This window comes from Leguminivora glycinivorella, chromosome 24, assembly GCF_023078275.1.
Source record: "Leguminivora glycinivorella isolate SPB_JAAS2020 chromosome 24, LegGlyc_1.1, whole genome shotgun sequence".
NCBI classification, from domain to species: Eukaryota; Metazoa; Arthropoda; class Insecta; order Lepidoptera; family Tortricidae; genus Leguminivora; species Leguminivora glycinivorella.
This window is the reverse complement of record NC_062994.1, coordinates 3,794,767-3,814,878: the sequence shown is the minus strand read 5'-3', so window position 1 is coordinate 3,814,878 and position 20,112 is coordinate 3,794,767. Positions and strand designations below refer to the sequence as shown.

Below are 20,112 nucleotides of genomic sequence, written 5' to 3'. Positions count from 1 at the left end.
TTGTTACTAGTATTAAAAATGTTAAAAGTCTCGAAAAAAAAATAGTTACTTGATTCTAACTTTATAAAATCTCATTTGGTTCTCACAATTTATTTTATTGACAGTTTACATTTGTTAGATGATTTTAAATTGTAACTTTATTTATGTTTTGACTTGCACACTCATTGTTAATACTAAAGTATGAAATATTTATTTTTGTTATGTAATTTAATGTGAATTGCCGAACTAAATCGTTGACAAACAAAAACTTTTCTCTGTTTTAAAAACATTAATATTCTTCATTTATTATTAAAATATTTTCTTCTTGATATCTCGTTCTAAACTTATATTTTATTAATAAATATGATAACTGAAAAAAAAAATTAAAAAAGCGCGTAAATAGTCTAGAGCCAATTTGGCCACAAGTCGTCTCCTTCACGATTTTCGTCGACATCTCTTCTAAATACCTAAAACAGGTATGGATATGTTCCTCGTCCTCTCCAGATTACGAATTGACCTGTTTTAGTTTAAGGAGGGGGGGACGGGTCGAGAAAAAGGGGGGGAAAGATGGCGACCGACCATCATAGATATTTATTCACATCTCGAGTCCTATGGCACCAATCTGTTCGTGCGAGGTGTCATTTGAAAGCTTATTAAACCTACTTTAATTGTTTTCAAATAACTATGCTCATAAAGTAACCGTTTAGGAAATATTTGAAAATATTTGTTTTTTTATCGCGCATGAATTGCACAAGTACTAGTAAAAAATGCGTCTAACTCAATAAACAATAACTTTACCGCAATTGATGTTATTATAAAATTTTTGCGTCTATTCATGCTCTTTCTAAAAATATAAGTTTCATTGGTATATGATAATATATAACCATGTAATTAAGAATTTTGTTTGGCAGGGGTTATCCTCCAGGTCGCATAAACGGGCGCTGACCGTAGTAAAGTATTCAATATTTTTGAGGTCTTATTTTACGGATCCATATAGGAGAGGTATCGTTTGAAAGATAATTAAACCTACTATAATTGTTTACACTTAACTATAATATTAAAGGTAGCTGTTTACATAATATTTGAAAATATGTGTTTTTTATCGAGCATGAATCGCACAAGTACTGGTAAAAAATGCTTCTAAGTCAATAAACAATAACGTTACCGCAATTGATGTAATTATAAAATTTACGCCACTATTCATGAGCTTTCTAAAAATATAAGTTTTATTGGTAAGTGATAATATAACCATTAAATTACGAATTTTGTTTCGTAGTGGTCATTCCGCCGGTCGCATAAAAATGAGCGCTGACCGTAGTAAAGTATTCAATATTTTTAAGTTCTTATTTTACGGATCCATATGTAAGAGGTATCATTTGAAAGCAAATTAAACCTGCTATAATTATTTTTGAATAACTATAGTTATAAAGGTAGCTGGTTACAAAATATTTGAAAACATGACTTTTTTTTTCGAGCACGAGTTGCACATATACAGATAAAAAATGCTTCTAACTTAATAAACCATAACTTTACCGCAATTAATGTTATTATAAAATTTACGCGAAATTTCATGCGCTTTCTAAAAATATAAGTTTTATTGGTGTATGATAATATATGACCAAGTAATTACGAATTTGCTTTAGCAGGGGTCACTGCGCCCTGTCACGATATTGGGTGCTGACTGACCGTCGCCAAATTTTCTACGTTACTCAGATCCTATTTTACTGATAAATTTGTGAGAGGTATCATTTGAAAGCATATTATGCGTACTATCTTTATTTCTAATATTTCAAGTCGAAACTGTAGAAGTTTACAAAATATTTGATTAGTAATATGTGTATTTTACTGTGCATGAATAGCATTGGCATTGATAAGACACGCTTCTAGCTCAATAAATTATAGTTTTCCGCAATTGAAATAATAACAAAATAAACGGAAAATGTATGACTTACACAAAAAATAAGTTTGGTTTGTATTGCATAAACAATTAATTTGAATTTGTTCAGCTCACCTACTGCGCACCATCATATAAATGGATGTCCACCGTCGTTGCCTTTTTCAGATTTTATTTCACTAATCGTATATTCATAATAAATATAATCTATTACGTATCGAATTTACTTATATACTTAATTGATCAGTAAAATAAAATCTGTAAAATGATGAAAAAATTAAGGCAACGGCGGTGGACATCCGTTTATATGACGATTGACCGTGCGCAGTGGGTATGGTGGACAAATTAACATTAATTGTTTACGCAAAACTAACAAAACTCATTTTTTGTAAAGGCCATACATTTTGCGGTTCATTTCGTTATTATATCAATTGCAGAAAAATATAATTTATTGAGCTAGAAGCATGTTTCACTCGTATCAGTGCGAATGCTATTCATATACAGTAAAAATACACATATTGTCAAATATTTTGTTAACTTCTACAATTACGACTAAAATTATTAAAAAGTAACGATAGTACGCATAATATGCTTTCAAATGATACCTCTCACAAATTGATCGCTAAAATAGGATCTGAGAAATACGTAAAATTAGGCGACGGTTAGCACTTATTTACGTCACGGGGGTGCAGTGACACAGCCTGCTAAACCAAATTCGTAATTACTTGGTTGTATAATATCATACATCAATAAAACTTATATTTTTAGAAAGCATATGAAATGTCCTGTAAATCTTATCATAACATTATTTGCGGTAAAGTTATTGTTTATTGGTCATGCACCAAGATACAATCTTAAAAATTATGAAAACGGCAACGAAAATGGTCATACATGTATATGACGGTGCGCAGTGAGTATGATGGATAAATTAACATTAATTGTTTATGCAATACCGACAAAACTTATTATTTGAAAAGGTCATACATTTCGCCGTTTATTTTGTTATTATATCAATTGCGGAAAAAATATAATTCATTGAGCTAGAAGCATGTTTTACTCACATCGGTTCCAATGCATATTTTCAAATATTTTGTTAGCTACTACAGTTACAACTAAAATTATTGAGAACTAATGATAGTACGCATAATATGCTTTCAAAAGATTCCTGTTAAATAAAATAGGATCTGAAAAATATAGAAAATTTGGCGACGGTCAGCATCCATACGTGGCCGGGCGCTGTGGCCCCTACTTAACCATATTTGTAATTACTTGGTTATATAATATCATACACCAATAAAACTTATGTTATTAGAAAGCGCACGAAATTCCGCGTAAATCTTATACTAACATCAATTCCGGAAAAGTTGTTGTTTATTGATTAAGAAGCATTTTTTACCAGTAGGTACTTGTGCGACTCATGGTCTATAAAACACATATTTTCAAATATTTTCTAAACAGCTACCTTTATGATTATAGTTATTTATAAAAAAATATAGTAGGTTTAATTAGCTTTGAAACGATACCTCTCGCATATGGATCCGTAAAATAGGACCTCAAAAATATTGAATACTTTACTACGGTCAGCGCCCATTTCTGCGACCGGGCAGAGTGACTCCTGCTAAACCAAATTCGTAATTACATGGTTATATATTATCATATACCAATGAAACTTATATTTTTAAAAAGAGCATGAATAGACGCGAAAATTTTATAATAACATCAATTGCGGTAAAGTTATTGTTTATTGAGTTAGACGCATTTTTTCTAGTACTTGTGCAACTCATGCGCGATAAAAAAACACATATTTTCAAATATTTCGTAAACGGTTACTGTTATGAGTATAGTTATTTGAAAACAATTAAAGTAGGTTTAATAAGCTTTCAAACGACACCTTGCACGAACAGATTGGTGCCATAGGAGTCGAGATGTGAATAAATATCTATGATGGTCGGCCGCCATCTTTCTCCCCCCTTTTTCTCAACCCGTCCCCCCCTCCTTAAACTAAAACAGGTCAATTCGTAATCTGGAGATAACGAGGAACACATCCATACCTGTTTTAGGTATTTAGAAGAGATGTCGACGACTTTTTGTAAAAGAGGTCGTTTGGTCCCTGACTAAAAATGTGTCGTTAGGGTTGCTAGTTCAGCAATTCACAATAAATAGTTGCTTGAAATATACCTTGACAGTTGGTGCCATTAATGTTACCATTGTATACTGTAGAAATGTTGAAAATATAGTTATTTTTTGACGATTTTTAAAAAGTACTTAAGTAGACATTTAAATAATTTAGAACTTTTTGTTTCATTTTGTTTAAATAAATTTATAATAGATGTTTTAGTGTGACTTGTAAATATTAGTTTTTATGTTTGATTGAGATTATCATTACGAATTTCATTTAGTTTATTTAATAATTTCATTAGTATTACGTAGCTATTATTTGTATTTAGTTACTTTATGTAGTTGATTTATTGAAATTTGATTTTTGTTAAAAGTTTTATTAAAACTTGTAATTTTGACACTATCTTTTGAATTATATCTCCATCTCACTACCAAGCGTCGAAATGATGTGTATTTATTATACACATCCCTAAAATTATATAATCCTTGAAGAATGTATTAAAATTTATAAAAAAGATGTCCAAAAATTTTGGTTAGAGTAAAAATTTAACAAAGTAAAATCATCTACTTGATATCCATTTTAAAGTAGCCAATATTATATTTAATTCTGTAGACTTCTATATTTTTTTTGATCAGGAGTGAAAAAAATGTTAATGCAAGCGAATTCATGTTTTATTATAATTTACAAATAGGTAGTTTTAAGTACACTGTTTATGCATGAGTGTTGCTAACATCACTGTTATATAAATAAGGCACTGTGTTTGTTCGTTGTTTTATCACTCTTTTGACAGTTATTTTACCGGCGACTAGAAAAATGCTCAAAAAATCCTTTTTAACTATGTTTAAGTTTAAAGATATACAATTTTATAACATTTAGGGCCGGTTGCATCAAACCGTCTGTCACCGTTAAAGCGTTCGATAAATTTTATTGTATGGGAAGTTCCATAGACGTCCGCTGCGTGACGATGATGTGTCTGTCAAATGTGGTTGATGCAACTGGCCCTTAATATCGTCATCGGTAAAATAAATGCCACTGGCTGTTATATTTACGGTTTTACAGTGCATATGGTGTTACATTACCGCACTAATGCAATAATTAGCACATTATATAACTATGTTAATAAAATCATATGCACTGTAAAACGTTGTACAGTACATGTGCGAATTTCCTATTTTTCGCACATGTATTGTAATATATTGTCTCGTTTTACGTTGGCTGATAATCTACAAATTTAAACTTGATTATAAACCAACAGGTTTTTTTAATTAAATGTAACAGCTAAAAGCTTAAGCGGCCTGTGTATCGTACCTTGCGGGGCTGAACCGTTGCAATATTTCGAACTCACGTTCCATTTTCGAATGTCAGATTTAAAAATTGACGTTGATTTTCAAATTTGTCGTTCCATTTTCGAATGACGGATTTAAAAATTGACGTTCGATTTTTAAATTTGTGGAAGCTACACATAATCGCTGGGTCTTCCGCTTGAGAACCCTTTGGTGGCGGGTGGGTCACATGTCCAAACTGTAAATATGTACAAAATGGCGGTGGGGGCGTCGGGTGGTAGCACACGGCGTATAAACTAATGTGCTTGCAAGAATCTTTTAGAAATACTAGTAGCCCATTCCTATGATTCCTCTCTTTAGGTATAATAACTATGTGTTTGTCCTTGTTGAATTAGATAGTTTACTTGAACTACAATAGTTTTATCTAAAGATTTATTTTCTTTTACTAATCTTTCACTGTTTAAAGTAATTAGTATTTGACCCAAAGTGGCATCTGCTGTAATGTCTAACGGATTATTTTATCTTTCATTGATTTTTTTTTCTGATTTCGTATTATTTTGCTGTCTTTTGAGTTACTTTTACTATTTTTTTTTTAATCGGCGAATACTGCTTATAAAAGATTCTTGCTGGCCCAGATTCCAGATTTAAATGAAGTAGAACATATTTTAGAACTATAAAGTTTTAATCATGCATTCTTACACCATATATCGAAAAAACATGAAAACGTGTAACTGGCAAAATAATTAAAGCGTTAAGTGGTTTAAAATTAAAGAAAAACGCGCGAGGAGTGTGGTCAGTGTGGACCGGGGTAATAAAAATAACCTACTTATCGGGTTTTACCTCTAACCATAGAGAAATAAGTAAGGAAAAAGGTGTAACGCCCATACATCAGTAAATGAGAGTTATTTTTAGTGACATCTAGCGTCAATCATGCGTCAATTAGCGTAAATTATCAGTACCGCTACTCGACACTAGGTGTCAACAGTGTCCCGTCTGCCAAAAATATAATATTAAAACTACAACTTACATCACAGAAGGAATTGAAACCAGAATACTGATTAATACGAATACTATTGTAATATATTAGCTAAAAATTGTTGAGCATTAGACTTTTCGTTCGTCGCGACATCTATTGACAAGTAGCAGTACTGATAATTTACGTTATTTGACGCGTGTATGTCGCTAGATGTCACTACAAATAACTCGCATTTACTGATGTATGGAGTTACAACTCTTTCTTTACTTATTCCTCTATGATTCTAACCGAAACTTCCTCTGGGCCATTTTTTTTTTTCAAAGTTGTCCACCCTACTTTTTTTAACATGGGTATTTTTCACGCGATTAATACTCAGAATCGCGAGGTCTTTCGATCCTGATAGGAGAAAAAAAAATGTCCCAAGATTTCCATACATTTTTTCGAACCTTCCGTTCCGTTACCGCCATACAAAATGTATGAAAAAATGGTAACGGAATGGGCAAAATCCTCGGGACACTTTTTTTCTCCTATTAGGATTGAAAGAGCTCGCGATTGTGAGTGGAAAACACATAAAAAAAAACCAAATTAAAAAAAAGAGGGATGGACAACTTTGAAAAAAAAAATGGCCCACTTATTCCTCCTCTATGCCTGTAACGGATATTTCCTGTGATACGCTTTAATATTTTTGCCGGCACGATGCCCCTCGCCCCACCGCCGCAGCCCCGGGACGACGACACACGGCGCTGACCCCACCCTCGGTTTCAGGTGGAGCTGGGCAACGGGCACAAGTGAGCTGCGGCGTGTGTCGACGTTTCCACCTCTTACGGACCTCACTAGTACTAGTACCTGCCGCGAGGCAAGTTTGGACCTTAGGCTCGGTTAAGCTCGGTTACGCCTGCTTTCTGGGACGCCATGGGACACTAACATTTATTCATAGCTTGAGGGGATTCGTGCTAACTTTTATTGCCAATGCGATCTTTTCCCTCTTTTTTTTTTATATATACAGGCTGAAATAAAAAAGACCCTTCAAACTCTGCATAGTGACTTTTGAGGTCATAATGAACAAGATTAATTATGGAACCAATGCTAAAATCGCAAAAAAAAATTTGGCTGTTTCACATTTTTCGATTGTCATGAATTTTTTTGGCGATTTCAGCATTGGTCCCATTATAAAAGTTGTTCATTATGACCTCCAAATTCACTATGCAAAGTCAGGTCCTTTCTATTTTATTTTCACCCTGTACAGTTTATTGTACTTATAAAAAATATTAGTTTTTGAGCGCAATACGCAGGCGTGACTTGATGCTTCACTATTTTGAATTTGAAAGACGGTTTTGGCTCGAGTTGTGCGGGTTTGATTTTGGAACGCGGACTGTCGACCAATCGCGAGCGGCCTCGCTCGCTATTGGTCGGACCCGCGCGCCGTGATTAGTTCTTGTAACTTGACGGTTTTTAACGGTTATTAAAGGTGTTTGTACATGGAGTGACTTCATTTTTTATGCTACATACAAAATCAGACGTGTTGTTAAGGACTCCCGTCCAATGTATGTTCTGAAACGTCGTTTTTTATTTGGCATTAAAAATGGATACGCGCCTAGATTAAGGACCAGGTTATAAGACACTAATACTAGATATCTATGAGCACTAATTAATAGTTTGAATAGTCCCAGCCATTATGCCTTTTTGATAGGTTAAGTAGTTACGAGAGAAGATTATTGAAATATCGAAGGTTGTTATTTGACATGACACCAAAAAAACTGGCAATACTCATTTTTTATTCAATTTTGCTATAATATAATGTGTCATGTATATTTCTAAACTGATTATTGTGCTGGTGCTATATCTATATCATTATCATTCGTATACATTTGGATTATACGAGTCATTAAAAAAAAAAACAGTAAAAATAGGGTTGCACTGTAGTAACAAAAAAGAAACAGTCGAATGTTCTCCCTTGAGATTTGGAAGTTGGTAAAAAAATAGTCCAATTTTCATTGCCTTACTGATTTGAAAAGGGGATTTTGTAAAAGAATTTGAAACTTACTGTTTATTTCGTGTAAATACATTTAAAATATTACATAAAAATGTTATTTGTATTTTAAAACTACTTGATTTGGAATTTTATTTTCAATTAGACTAGAAGAAAGTTTTGAGTGATACTTTAGTTAAAATTTTAAGTTTTTAAACTTTTTTAGGAAAACGAAGTATAAGATTATATTATGACCCTTTTAAGTAACGAATGCGTTTTGATTTCGTGTTTTTATTTAGATTCCTACAATTTTGTACAAGAAAATAAGAGTGACTGGACATTCAAAGCAATATTAGATAATTTAAAAAAAAGTCATTTCATTGCTGTATTTATATATCTATGTCGATAACACGTGAGCATTTCATAGATAAGATGTACGAAGATTTGAGAGAGTTGCAAAATATAGTGGAATAAATACACATGTTAAATATTGTAATGTAATATACACGAATGCCAGCAATACTTTTGCGCTTAGAATAAGATCATTATAATAATTCGGGTATTTTGTACAATTATTGAGCCAAAATCGTCTAAAAGGGTAACATTTGAAAGCATTTTAACCGTAATGTTAATTTCTTTAATGTCAAATACTTAGCAAATGCGATGTTATTTTTATACTACGGTTGAAATGGTTTGAAATGAACCATGTAGCGTTTCAAATTTGTCTGAGATATGCATAGACCCTACTACCAAATAAATTCTAAAAAGATATTCTTATGATACAATATTTAATGTTTTGTAACTCAGAGAACTTTGTTACGTTTCAAAGTCTATCATCAGCCATATTGCTTTCACCGTGACACATACAATCACTGCTTCTTATGCTAAAGAAAATGTATATAATTATTATATGTTGTGACTCGGTCTATCGTATGGTTGTATGCTAGACTACACGGCTTATAACGCCGCTCCTACCCTAAGCTATACGGGTGCTTAAATTAAAAATGTATGTCAGTGAATATTTTGTAGTCACAAGTTAAGTAAGAATAAAAAAATAGTTTCAAGTTTTTTTTCTGTGGCAACACCGCTGGCATATGTTTTTTCTCACTGGCCGAATACGAATCGTGAGATAGCAAGAAAAAAAAACAAATAAAAATTAAAAATGTTAGAAATATTTTGTATCTGGCGATTTGTTCGCGGCCTACAGACTGTTTTGTAAATAGATAAGCATTATTATTATTTAAATTTAATTAGGAATAGCGCGTTTGGATTATTAATTCAGGATATTGTTAGATTAATGTTTAAATACTTGGGATTTGTAGTTGGCGGATGGGTCGCGGTTCGCGGTGTACAGAATTTTTTTAAAGTCCATTTTAGTACTTAGTTTTGAGTGGTAAAATCGTGAGGTAGAAGGTAGTACACCAGTTTTATTTCAAAGGGGAACATCCCCTTTTTCCGTGGACGCGTCATTAGTCGTTTTTTGATGCAGTGAGTGAATTTCGATATTTTTTGGGGCGCCAAATGTTATGAATGGCGCAGCCTTGTATGGCACATGTTTGTCGCTCGATATTATAACAGCACATTCCTATTTCGATGAATTCCAAAACGAATTTTTCAACACACGTGTTGCAGATTACAAATAGAAACTTGCTTGGCTTGCAGAAGATGCCATGACGCATTAACTCGGCCATTTATAGTGCAATAACGTTTAAAATAAATAAAAGATACTACCTCGTTTTATTGCCATTCTTTTGCCTTATACATAGCAAAAAAAGTACCGTCGTCTGGCAAGAAAGCACGCTCGCGTAATAGCGATACAACGTCAGGCCGTCCTTTTCACACTATTAGCACTATTTGTAAGTGCGATAGGGATGCGTGAAAGTTAATCCAACTAGTGCCCTATGCCCACTGATTATTAGATCTTAGAAATGTTGTTAATTCTGGAATCTGTTGAAATCGGAATGTGCTGTGCACAGACATTTTCTGTCTGTAGTCGTTATACCTAGTATATTAGTGTAGGTAGTTGTTTAATAAACCTGAATTAATAATCTATACGTACATGTAAGTGAGTTTTTTGTCCTGAGGGGCCAGATCAGATATTTATAGTATTTTTCACTCTGCCTGGCCCAAATACGAAATTTTAATGTATTTTTTCTACGACCCTCAAGTGGTCGCTTTAAAAATAGTAAGACTTCATTGTCTAGATTTTTTAATTATAATTTGACGACTAAGTTAGTTAGGTGTAAATATGTTCGAGAAAAATCGTAATTAATTAAAAAAATGACGTAGTGAGTGATTGATGAACAAAGTTTAATTGATTTGATATTAAAGGTATAAATGCGGAAGAGTGGAAATATATATATATATATATTCAGCTTCAGGTTGAGGGTCGTGTTTTCTAAACTATAGATCATTGTTACTGAATAAATTATACGTAGTTGGGAATTTTCAGAATTTGGGACCCCCTAATTAGCGTAAGTTATTAACAAAAATTAAGCACTGTCAGTTTTGTGACGAGAATTAGGCATGAAATTTCTATAAAAATATTGTTTTTGTGTTAATTACATAAACTATCTATATTCAGAATGTAAATAAAGTAAATTTTTAGACAGATTTTATGCTTAATTGTCGACACAAAACTGACGAGTTCATTTTTGTTAACAACTTACGCTAATTTAGGAGGGGGGGGGGGGTCTCGAATTCTGAATTGCCCAGTTGCGCAAAAACGTTCTAATTCACATGAAATTGTCAGTAAGTTTTAGACCTTGTGTGAAAGTCTTTCATTTCAATGACAATTTCAGATGGATTGGAACGTTTCTGCGTAACTACGTCTTAATAAATATGTACAAAATGTCATCATACCACTGCTCTTAGGTCCAAAGAGTTAAATTATAGAAAAAACAGCCGTCTGAGTGCGTTCTCACATTATCCGATCCGATCTCGGATGGAGGACCCATATCCTATTTAACTTAAAGGAAATTGAAATTTTCCTTTGAAATTCTTTTTCCTTCGATATCGGATCGGATAATGTGAAAACACTGAGAACGCACTAAAGGTTAAATAATTTTAGACCGGGCCGGGGCTTCGGTTCATTTTCTATGGAAAACACCATGATATAAATATATGACTATTGTGAAAAGGGCACTATTATTCTGATGTATGTGGCTACACTTCAATAGTATGAAGAAAATTAGTTCTAATAAAATTCCGCAACACGGCGCGTAGTATATATTTCTGGTGAGACTTAAGGGTCCGCCCACGCCTAGCGTCTCGCGATCGTAGCGTCGGGCCAACTGTTTGAAAAAAGACGCTGCGTCGACGTCGCGCGTCAGGCTTTGCCATACAGCTGGCCCGACGCTAAAGGTAGCGAGACGCTATATGTGGGGGACCCTTAGTCTCGTAGAGAATCGGCCCCTGCCCGATCTATAACGTAAGTCATTCTTAACTCGTTCACTGTTCCTCTCTGAATTGTAATATTGCTTTGTAATAACTGTAATAAGACTTGCCGTGGCCATATCTCCCTCAACACAGATATATGTAAAAGGAAAGAGATCTGACATGCCGCGCGATTTGCATAGAACACGGCTGTCGCATTTGAACCCACAGACACTTGAAGATATGCGCAACACACGAGCATTAGTTCCTTATCTGTGTAGGTACTATCAGCTGCAAAAGTGCATGGAGAAATTATGAATGACTTCATTGATAAATGCTAGTACAGTCGCCATCAGATATATAAGAGCGCCCGAGGTACTCAAAAATATCTGAACACGCCTCTAACGCCTAGGCAATAGAGGTGTGTTCAGATATTTTTGAGTACCTCGGGCGCTCTTATATATCTGATGGCGACTGTACATGCAGATTACAAGCGAGTTGTGTCATCACGCACGCACACAACGATAAGTTTAGTATGCTCAATGAACTACTAACCGCGACACCTTCGCACCGCAGTGAACGTTTTAATTGTGTCACTAGATGGCGTCACAGTAGATCCCATACACATCGAACCAAAATGAACCTTATTATTAAAAGGATACATTTAAGCGTTTGAGTAGATATGTGAGTGTGTTTAGTAAAACGTCCCACTTTGTCGGTTACCATTAAGGCGAGATTTACCTGTATCTTTATATGAATAAACTGTCAAAGCGGCTTTATAGCAATCGACAGAGTGGGACGTTTTTCCGTGCACACTCGCATATAGATACTTCTGCTTCGAAGTACCTTGTTACTGTTCCTGTTTGGAAAACGCGACCATTAGGGCCCGTTTACACTGTGCGAGAAGTCGTATACGTGTCATTGCGGCATTATTGGTGATATGTCAGCTCAATAGTTCGCAATGTAACTCGCGCACCGTACGGGCCTTTATAGCGAGGCAAAAAAGAGTAAAAAAGCAATTCCCGAAAACATTGTACATTTGGATCACGTCTTTGATTTTGATAAAAATTTGGTAGGCTGATAGAGTCCATGATGCTGAGCAAAATCCAGGTTTCCCAAAATGTCCTAGGTAGTTTATATGAAACTTTCCTTTTTTGTTACCGAAATCTGGTAACAAAAAAGGAAGGTTTCATACAAACTACCTAGGACATTTTGGGAAACCTAGTGGATCTTGCTCAGCATCATGGATTCTATCAGCCTACCAATTTTTATCAAAATCTAAGACGTGATCCAAATGTACAAACTTCGGGAATTGCTCAAAAATAAAAAAGTGGCAACATCGTCGTGTCCTTTACAAAATATGTGTGAGAAAACGAGTGCACGACATTGCCAATTTTTTTACTCTTTTTCGCAGGCTGTAACTTTCAGTTATAGTTGAATTATTACATTTTCCTTACTGAATACACTTTTATATACTATATAATATAGTGGAGAAGCTTCTACGGACGGCGCTCTGAAGTGGTTTTTCGAAAAAGTTTAATTCTAGAAAGCACTGGAATAGACGTCTGTTCAAAGTCTAGTGTCTTTTGAAATAGACTTTTTTGGGAAACAATCCTCAATGATGTAATTAAAGATTTTTGTTCACTTGAACCTTGATTAAAAGGTTAAAACATAAATTTTGTGGTTTTATTTGTAAATAGACTAAAAAATTACAAATTACAGCTTCTGCAAAATAGACAAAAACATACTTTTTTTCTCATTCCCGTGGTTCTCATTCCCTTGGATAAGCTAAGCTTCATGGACTGTAGTCTGTATTATTAATTAAAAGTGATGCCTATTCGTTAAAAAATGCTTATGATTAAATATAATTTCATATTTTATTACAAAAATATACGCCAAGGGAATGACACCAAGAATCGAATTCTCAGGAATGACCCAATACGCAAGAGCGATATACATATATAGCAATATTAAAGAGATATTATCAAGATGTAGGTTTCGCCATACAATGAAAGTATCTTTCATTTTGCCAGACGCTTGAGGGTCTACCTTACCCTAATTTCTCTTCTAGGTGCGACCGGCGGAAATGGTCAGAAGTGATGATTATTAATTCCTAACAGTATTTTCTACCACATGTGTACAAAAATTTGCCTTCAGAATTTATAAATGAAAGTTTGTTTAAAAAACCCTATAGCAAAAAAAATGGTAAATGAAACTTTCATCCTTGAAAAAATGAGGAAGGTCTGGCCAAAGAGCATTGAATCACTACGTGGCGGCTCTGGGTACGTAGCCGAATGGCACAAACGCTCACGAAACGAAACGCTCGTAGATATCTATCTCTATCACTCTTGCGTGTTGGCGCGACAGAGCCAGACTAGCTTTCGCGGCGTTTCGTTTCGCGTCGCAGAAATGCCATTCGGCTAGGGCACCTGGGCTCTTAGTCTACAAGGAACCTATAAAAATCTATTGGCCGCTGTACACATATGGCCAACTGTTCCACCAACCCCCTTGGTCAAGCGTGTAGAGGGCTACTTGGCCGTAAGTTGGCAGTTGGCGCTAGCGCTGGCGGGCCAACCGATTGGTGTCGGGTTTTTTGTCCACACATCAAAGGATCTTGGCGCCAATGGCCAACTGCATTTACACGTTGGCGCTTCATTCAGTTGGTCGTCAGCCGTCAGAGAGTACAGTAGTGAAATATTTACGAAAATATTAAGTTTATCTATGCCAATAATAGTGTAGATTTTAGGAAATAAAATAACCTTGCAAATGTTTAAATGTTCTTATCAGAATATTCAAAAAATTGTTAATATTTCATTTCACTACGGGGTTATTATTTTTTAATCAAATTTTGCTGACAACGTAAATGACCTAGAATTTCCTGGCCTTTTCCATTCCACGTCCATCTTTCATGAAGAGCCAATGCCAAGTGATTGGTTCGCCAATGTGTAAACAGCGGCTCTTATCTTGGCCAAGGGGTTTCACAAAGGGTTGGTGGAACCGTTGGCCATATGTGTACAGCGGCCATATGGTGTTACTATGGTAGGTATAGCGCTACCTACCGAGAAAGATAGTAAAAGTAAATCTATGGATAGGTATTTTGACGTTGCCAAATTCTGGGAGTGACAATTTCTTCCCACGATGTTTATTTATAATTTATTTATTTTATTTATGGCGGTTTTCGATATATTTTACAAATAAACCAACATGTGCGAGTTGTATCCGGCCTTCTCTTCGTGCTGTGGGATACCGCTGCGAGTCGGACTAATTTTCATCGGTGTATTATCAATCGTAAGTATATTATATGTATAAATGATAAATATCTGGAAGATGCTTTGCTAGAAATACATAAGTAATATATACATATAATCACGCCTGTATCCTATAAAGGGGTAGGCAGAGCACTAGAACTACTCAAGTTTCAGTGCCACTCTTGGTAAAAAGGTGTTGAAAGAAATCCAAATTGTGACATTGCAGTGGCACATATTAATTAAGTAATGTACAATAATACTTAGATACAAGAAAGACTTTGACTCCAAAGTTGGCGAGATCCATGGCTATTGAAAGTCAAGAAAACAGGTTATACATACATACATGTTTCCCAAAGGGGTAGGCAGAGATCACGGATTTCCATTTGCTACGATCCTGACAAACCGCTTCTCGCACTTTCATAACGTAACGTTCCTCATACAATACATACAAGTTATATAATAGTACATAATACGATACAAGTGCGTAAAAAAGGAAGTTCGAAACGAGTGGCGATAAATTAAAACATGACCGAAGGGAGTGTTTTAAATCGCCACGAGTTACGAAATTCCTTTTCGCACGTGTATCGTACGACGTTTTTCAGTACAGATGAGCCTCCGAAGTTACGACCTGGCATATAATGAACCACTTCTCGCACTAGTGCGTAAAAAAAGCAACATCTGTACTGAAAAAAAAACGTTATACAAGGGTGCAAAGTTGAAGTTTTATTTTAACGCAGAGTTTGAAAATGAAAAACGAGCAAGTGAAAGGATTCTACAGTTGAACCGCGAGCTAAGCAAGTGGTTCGAGAATAGAATCTTGAACTTGGCGAGTTTTTCAATACACGAGAAGTAAAATACATTTGCACCCGTGTGAAACACATTTTTTCCCCTCACTATTGCGAGGAAAGTACCTACAACCATAGAATAATAAATAGCTTATTTACCTAATTTATGCCTCCTTGTGATAGTAAGTGCGTTTCCACATTATCCGATCCGATATCGGATGTCGGGAGGATTTCAAAGGATAAAATCAAAGATGGCGGCTTTAATGTATGGGATAATGTGACAATGACAACGCACTATGGTATCTGCGGACGGTCTGCTGCATATTTTCTTGGATACTACTTATGCCATCGTCGGACGATCAAGTGGATATGTTTTTGGTGTAGATAGATATAGATAAAAACTTAATTGCATAAAAATATGTCAAAAAAAAATTAAGAACTATTATTAGAATATAACTTAGGTCCATAGAACTAATTCCTAGCTTACTATTGAACAATTTAGATTTTTTTTATCATGACACAATTGCGAAAAGGCGCCGACTCAGCATGTGCTGCATTAGTGCGTTTTCACATTATCCGATCCGATATCGGATGTCGACCGATATCCCATACATTAGAGGCGCCATGTTTGATTTTTTCTATTGAAATCCTTCCGACATCCGATATCGGATCGGATAATGTGAAAACGGACTTGGGCCATTTTTTTCAAAGTTGTCCACCCCACTTTTTTTGTAACATGGGTATTTTTTACGCGATTAATACTCAGAATCGCGAGCTCTTGCGAACCTGATAGGGGAAAAAAATGTCCCAAGATTTCCATACATTTTTTCGAACCTTCCATTCCGTTACCACCATACAAAATGTATGAAAAAATGGTAACGGAATGGGAAAAAAACCTTGGGACACTTTTTTCTCCTATTAGAATTGAAAGAGCTCGCGATTCTGAGTGGAAACCACATAAAAATTTCCAAATCAAAAAAGAAAAGTGGGGTGGACAACTTTGAAAAAAATGGCCCACTTACTGTCGCTGTGTGTAGGTGACCGGAGCCCTAATACATGCCGCAATCAAGAAGGCCGGCGTAGACGTGAGCTCCATCCGCGAAGTGATGGAGCTGATAAACACCACCACCACCACCACTGAGGCCACCACCACCACAGAAAGCGAGGATGAAGATACTATTAGTAAGATTTCCAGTACAATAGGCTACTTTCCTACTAGTCAAATCAGATTCTTTTTAAGAACTGTCACACGATTTGCTAATATAGAATTTATGATTCAAAATCATCATTAAATGATGATATTATCTATAAATTTTATAGATAAAATCTAGCAGCCCGATTAAGACATCGAGTTCAATTCAATTCAATTCTTTATTGCTTCCATGTTGGTACAAGATTTAACAGGTGACAGACATAAAAGGCAAGGCACAACACAACATGAGACCCTGTTAGGGTATTATAGTTAAAATTTGTATGAAATTACTTTGCCCCGTTGTGGATAAAATGCGGTTTTGCTATCTGTTTTCGAATAGCAAAGAAAGCCTTTACCAGTTGGTGTGGTGAAAAGTATAATGTTACAGTACAGGTTTGTTTAATACTTACTAAAACGTAAAAATTAACCGGGGTGACTAAAAAAATATTTGGGGTAACTTTGATGGTAATATTTGAACGGCTTTATAATTAACATTATTCTTTATTAAATTTACTGAAACTGTTCATGTAACTAGTTAAATCAAATATTCTTGTAAATCTACCATAGAAAATAGCGAATTTACTTACAGTATGACTTTAAAACTTTCAAAGTCGCCCCTGCGTTTTAAAGCCACCCCGGTTGACCGTAGTTAGGACGAGTCACCGTCTGTGGGAAATAAAATTGGATACCGTTTTATTAGGCAGGCGTTCGGTTTTTTATCCCATATCCCAGTAATTAGTCCATCACGTTCATCCACCAGTTCATTTTAGATTCCATTCACTCTCAAAAATCGTTAGGCGTTTTCAAAAATAAATATCGAATTTCACCAGATTCGGACGTGTCTGGCTGGGCTCAGTCTTCTCCTCTCTCTTTAATTCTGATTCAATCCTGACAAAAAAAATGTGTCCTATTTTTTTCCTTTAAGTACCTATGTCACGATTTTATTGTAGTATGAACGTACCTACTACGTGCGTGACGTATTGGAAACTCGAATTTTGTATGGAATATTTAGGACACATTTTTTTATCGTCGGGATCGAATCAGCTCAGGGTTCTGAAAAGAATGAGCCCAAACACGTCCAGATCTGGTGTAATTCGATATTTTAGATTTATTTTGGAAAACGCCCCGTTACACACTGTCGGGTGCTGCCTCTGCGTGCGGCCCATGACACGGGCAAGGGCAGAAGCTTCTCGCTACTCCTTACATTTCATTACTTAAAGTGTCAAAAGCCTACGCGATGACTTCGTCTCCGCGCACGCCTCCCAAAGGTCCGGAACTCCATTGTTCCGTGATGGGAAAGACAAAAAAGTTGTTAGTAAAACTATTAGTGTTATTTAGTCAAAAAGCTATATTTGTAATATTTATCGTAGATAATCACTAGTAATTAATGTAAGATGTTTTTTACACCCTACAATGTTTTGCTACACCCTTTCCAGGGTCCATTATTTATCTATGTATTATCTAGTTTATCTACCCATATGTAACAAATTGGAATGCAAATAAAGATTTATTCTTGTATATTCTAAGATGAAGGAGGAGAAGCATTGGACGCTTACATTTATGACGAGCCGGACCCGCGGGCGAGGGAGGTCCCCTGGAGATGGCAGGCGGCTAGGGAATCCAAGTACACGACTGTTGAGATTCTCGAGGGAGATGAACTGGATGAGGTAGGTACCATCTTTACCACCTGAATAGGGGCAAAGGTTTAATTCCCATAGAGAATTTGAATTTCACACCATTCTTTAGTGCCAAGATTTGGTTGACCCTCTTTATTTTCAACAGGTAATTGAGTTCCAAGAAGGCGATAATAACCCCACGACAACGTCCGTTAATCCTCGTGCTCAAGCCGTACAGGAATTTGACACTCAACCCACACTACCACCAACCCCCGGCATCGACACAACAACCTGGGCACCCACAGGAGCCGGCTTCGACACAACGACCTGGGTGCCAACAGGAGCCGGCTTCGACACAACAACCTGGGCGCCCACAGGAGCCGACTTCGACACAACAACCTGGGAGCCCACAGGAGCCGGCTTCGACACAACAACCTTCCAGCCCACAGGAGCCGGCATCGACTCAACAACCGCAGTGCCCAAAAGACCAGACATCGACACAACAACCGCAGTGCCCAAAGGACCAGAAATCGATACAACAACCGGAGTGCCCAAAGAACCAAACATCGATACAACAACCGCAGTGCCCAAAGGACCAGAAATCGATACAACAACCGGAGTGCCCAAAGAACCAAACATCGATACAACAACCGCAGTGCCCAAAGGACCAGAAATCGATACAACAACCGGAGTGCCCAAAGAACCAAACATCGATACAACAACCGCGGTGCCCAAAGGACCCGAAATCGACACAACAACCGGGGAACCCAAAGGAACCGACACAACAACCGAGGGGGCCACAGAAACCGACGCAATTGCCACAGGAAAGGCCAAAGAAAATGAGGAGGGGATGGGGGTAGAGACGACTACCACCGTGGACTGGACCGCGACCACGACGCAGGTCACCACTCCCCGCACCACCACTGAAAAAGGTACGTACCGTCAACTGTGTTCGTAGCGGAATGCACAAATGCTTCACGAAACGCTCACGAATCGCGAGCGACTCGTGAACGAATCGTGCAGCATTTGGGTATTCGGCTACGCACACTGGAGTTACTTTGATTTGTGGGGGAAAATGGATCGTTGAATTTTGCACTAAAATGAATTCGGTTCTAAAGGTTTTCATTATCTATTCCTGTTAAACATGTCAACCGCATCATTGTTTAAATTCGTGTTCAAAACTCATAATCCCTATTCTTCAAAAATCTATTATCAATGTTACCCCGCGAATCAAAGTAACCCCTGTCTACCGGTACATGAACAGTCTGATAAAAAAATGTACAAACGTACAAAATGTGGCAACACTGTATTGATGGGAAACGGGACATTAAAAATGTCCTATGTGGTTTGTATGAAAGCTTCCTTTTTTGTTACCAGATTTCTATACATTTTCGGTAACAAAAAAGGAAAGTTTCATACAATCAACCTAGGATATTTTGGGAAACCTAGTGGATCTTGCTCAGCATCATGAACTCTATCAGCCTACCAATTTTTATCCAAATCGGAGACGTGATCCAAATGTACAAACTTAACGGGAATTGCTGAGGTACGATTCTCTTGTAACACAATCGAGAAATTAAATAAATAATAAATAAATATTATAGGACATTATTATACAGATTGACTGAGACCCACGGTAAGCTCAAGAAGGCCTGTGTTGTGGGTACTCAGACAAC

The 20,112-nt window shown here is 36.1% G+C and overlaps 1 protein-coding gene across 1 annotated transcript in view; it reads left to right on the top strand.

Moving 5' to 3' along the window:
- Nucleotides 1-20,112, top strand: part of LOC125238614 (cyclin-T-like) — a 70,272-nt gene that overhangs the window by 36,705 nt on the left and 13,455 nt on the right. The window contains 3 exon segments of the mRNA XM_048145974.1: nt 16,666-16,810; nt 18,348-18,487; nt 18,603-19,368. Of these exon segments, the coding sequence (XP_048001931.1) occupies nt 16,666-16,810; nt 18,348-18,487; nt 18,603-19,368 (1,051 nt within the window).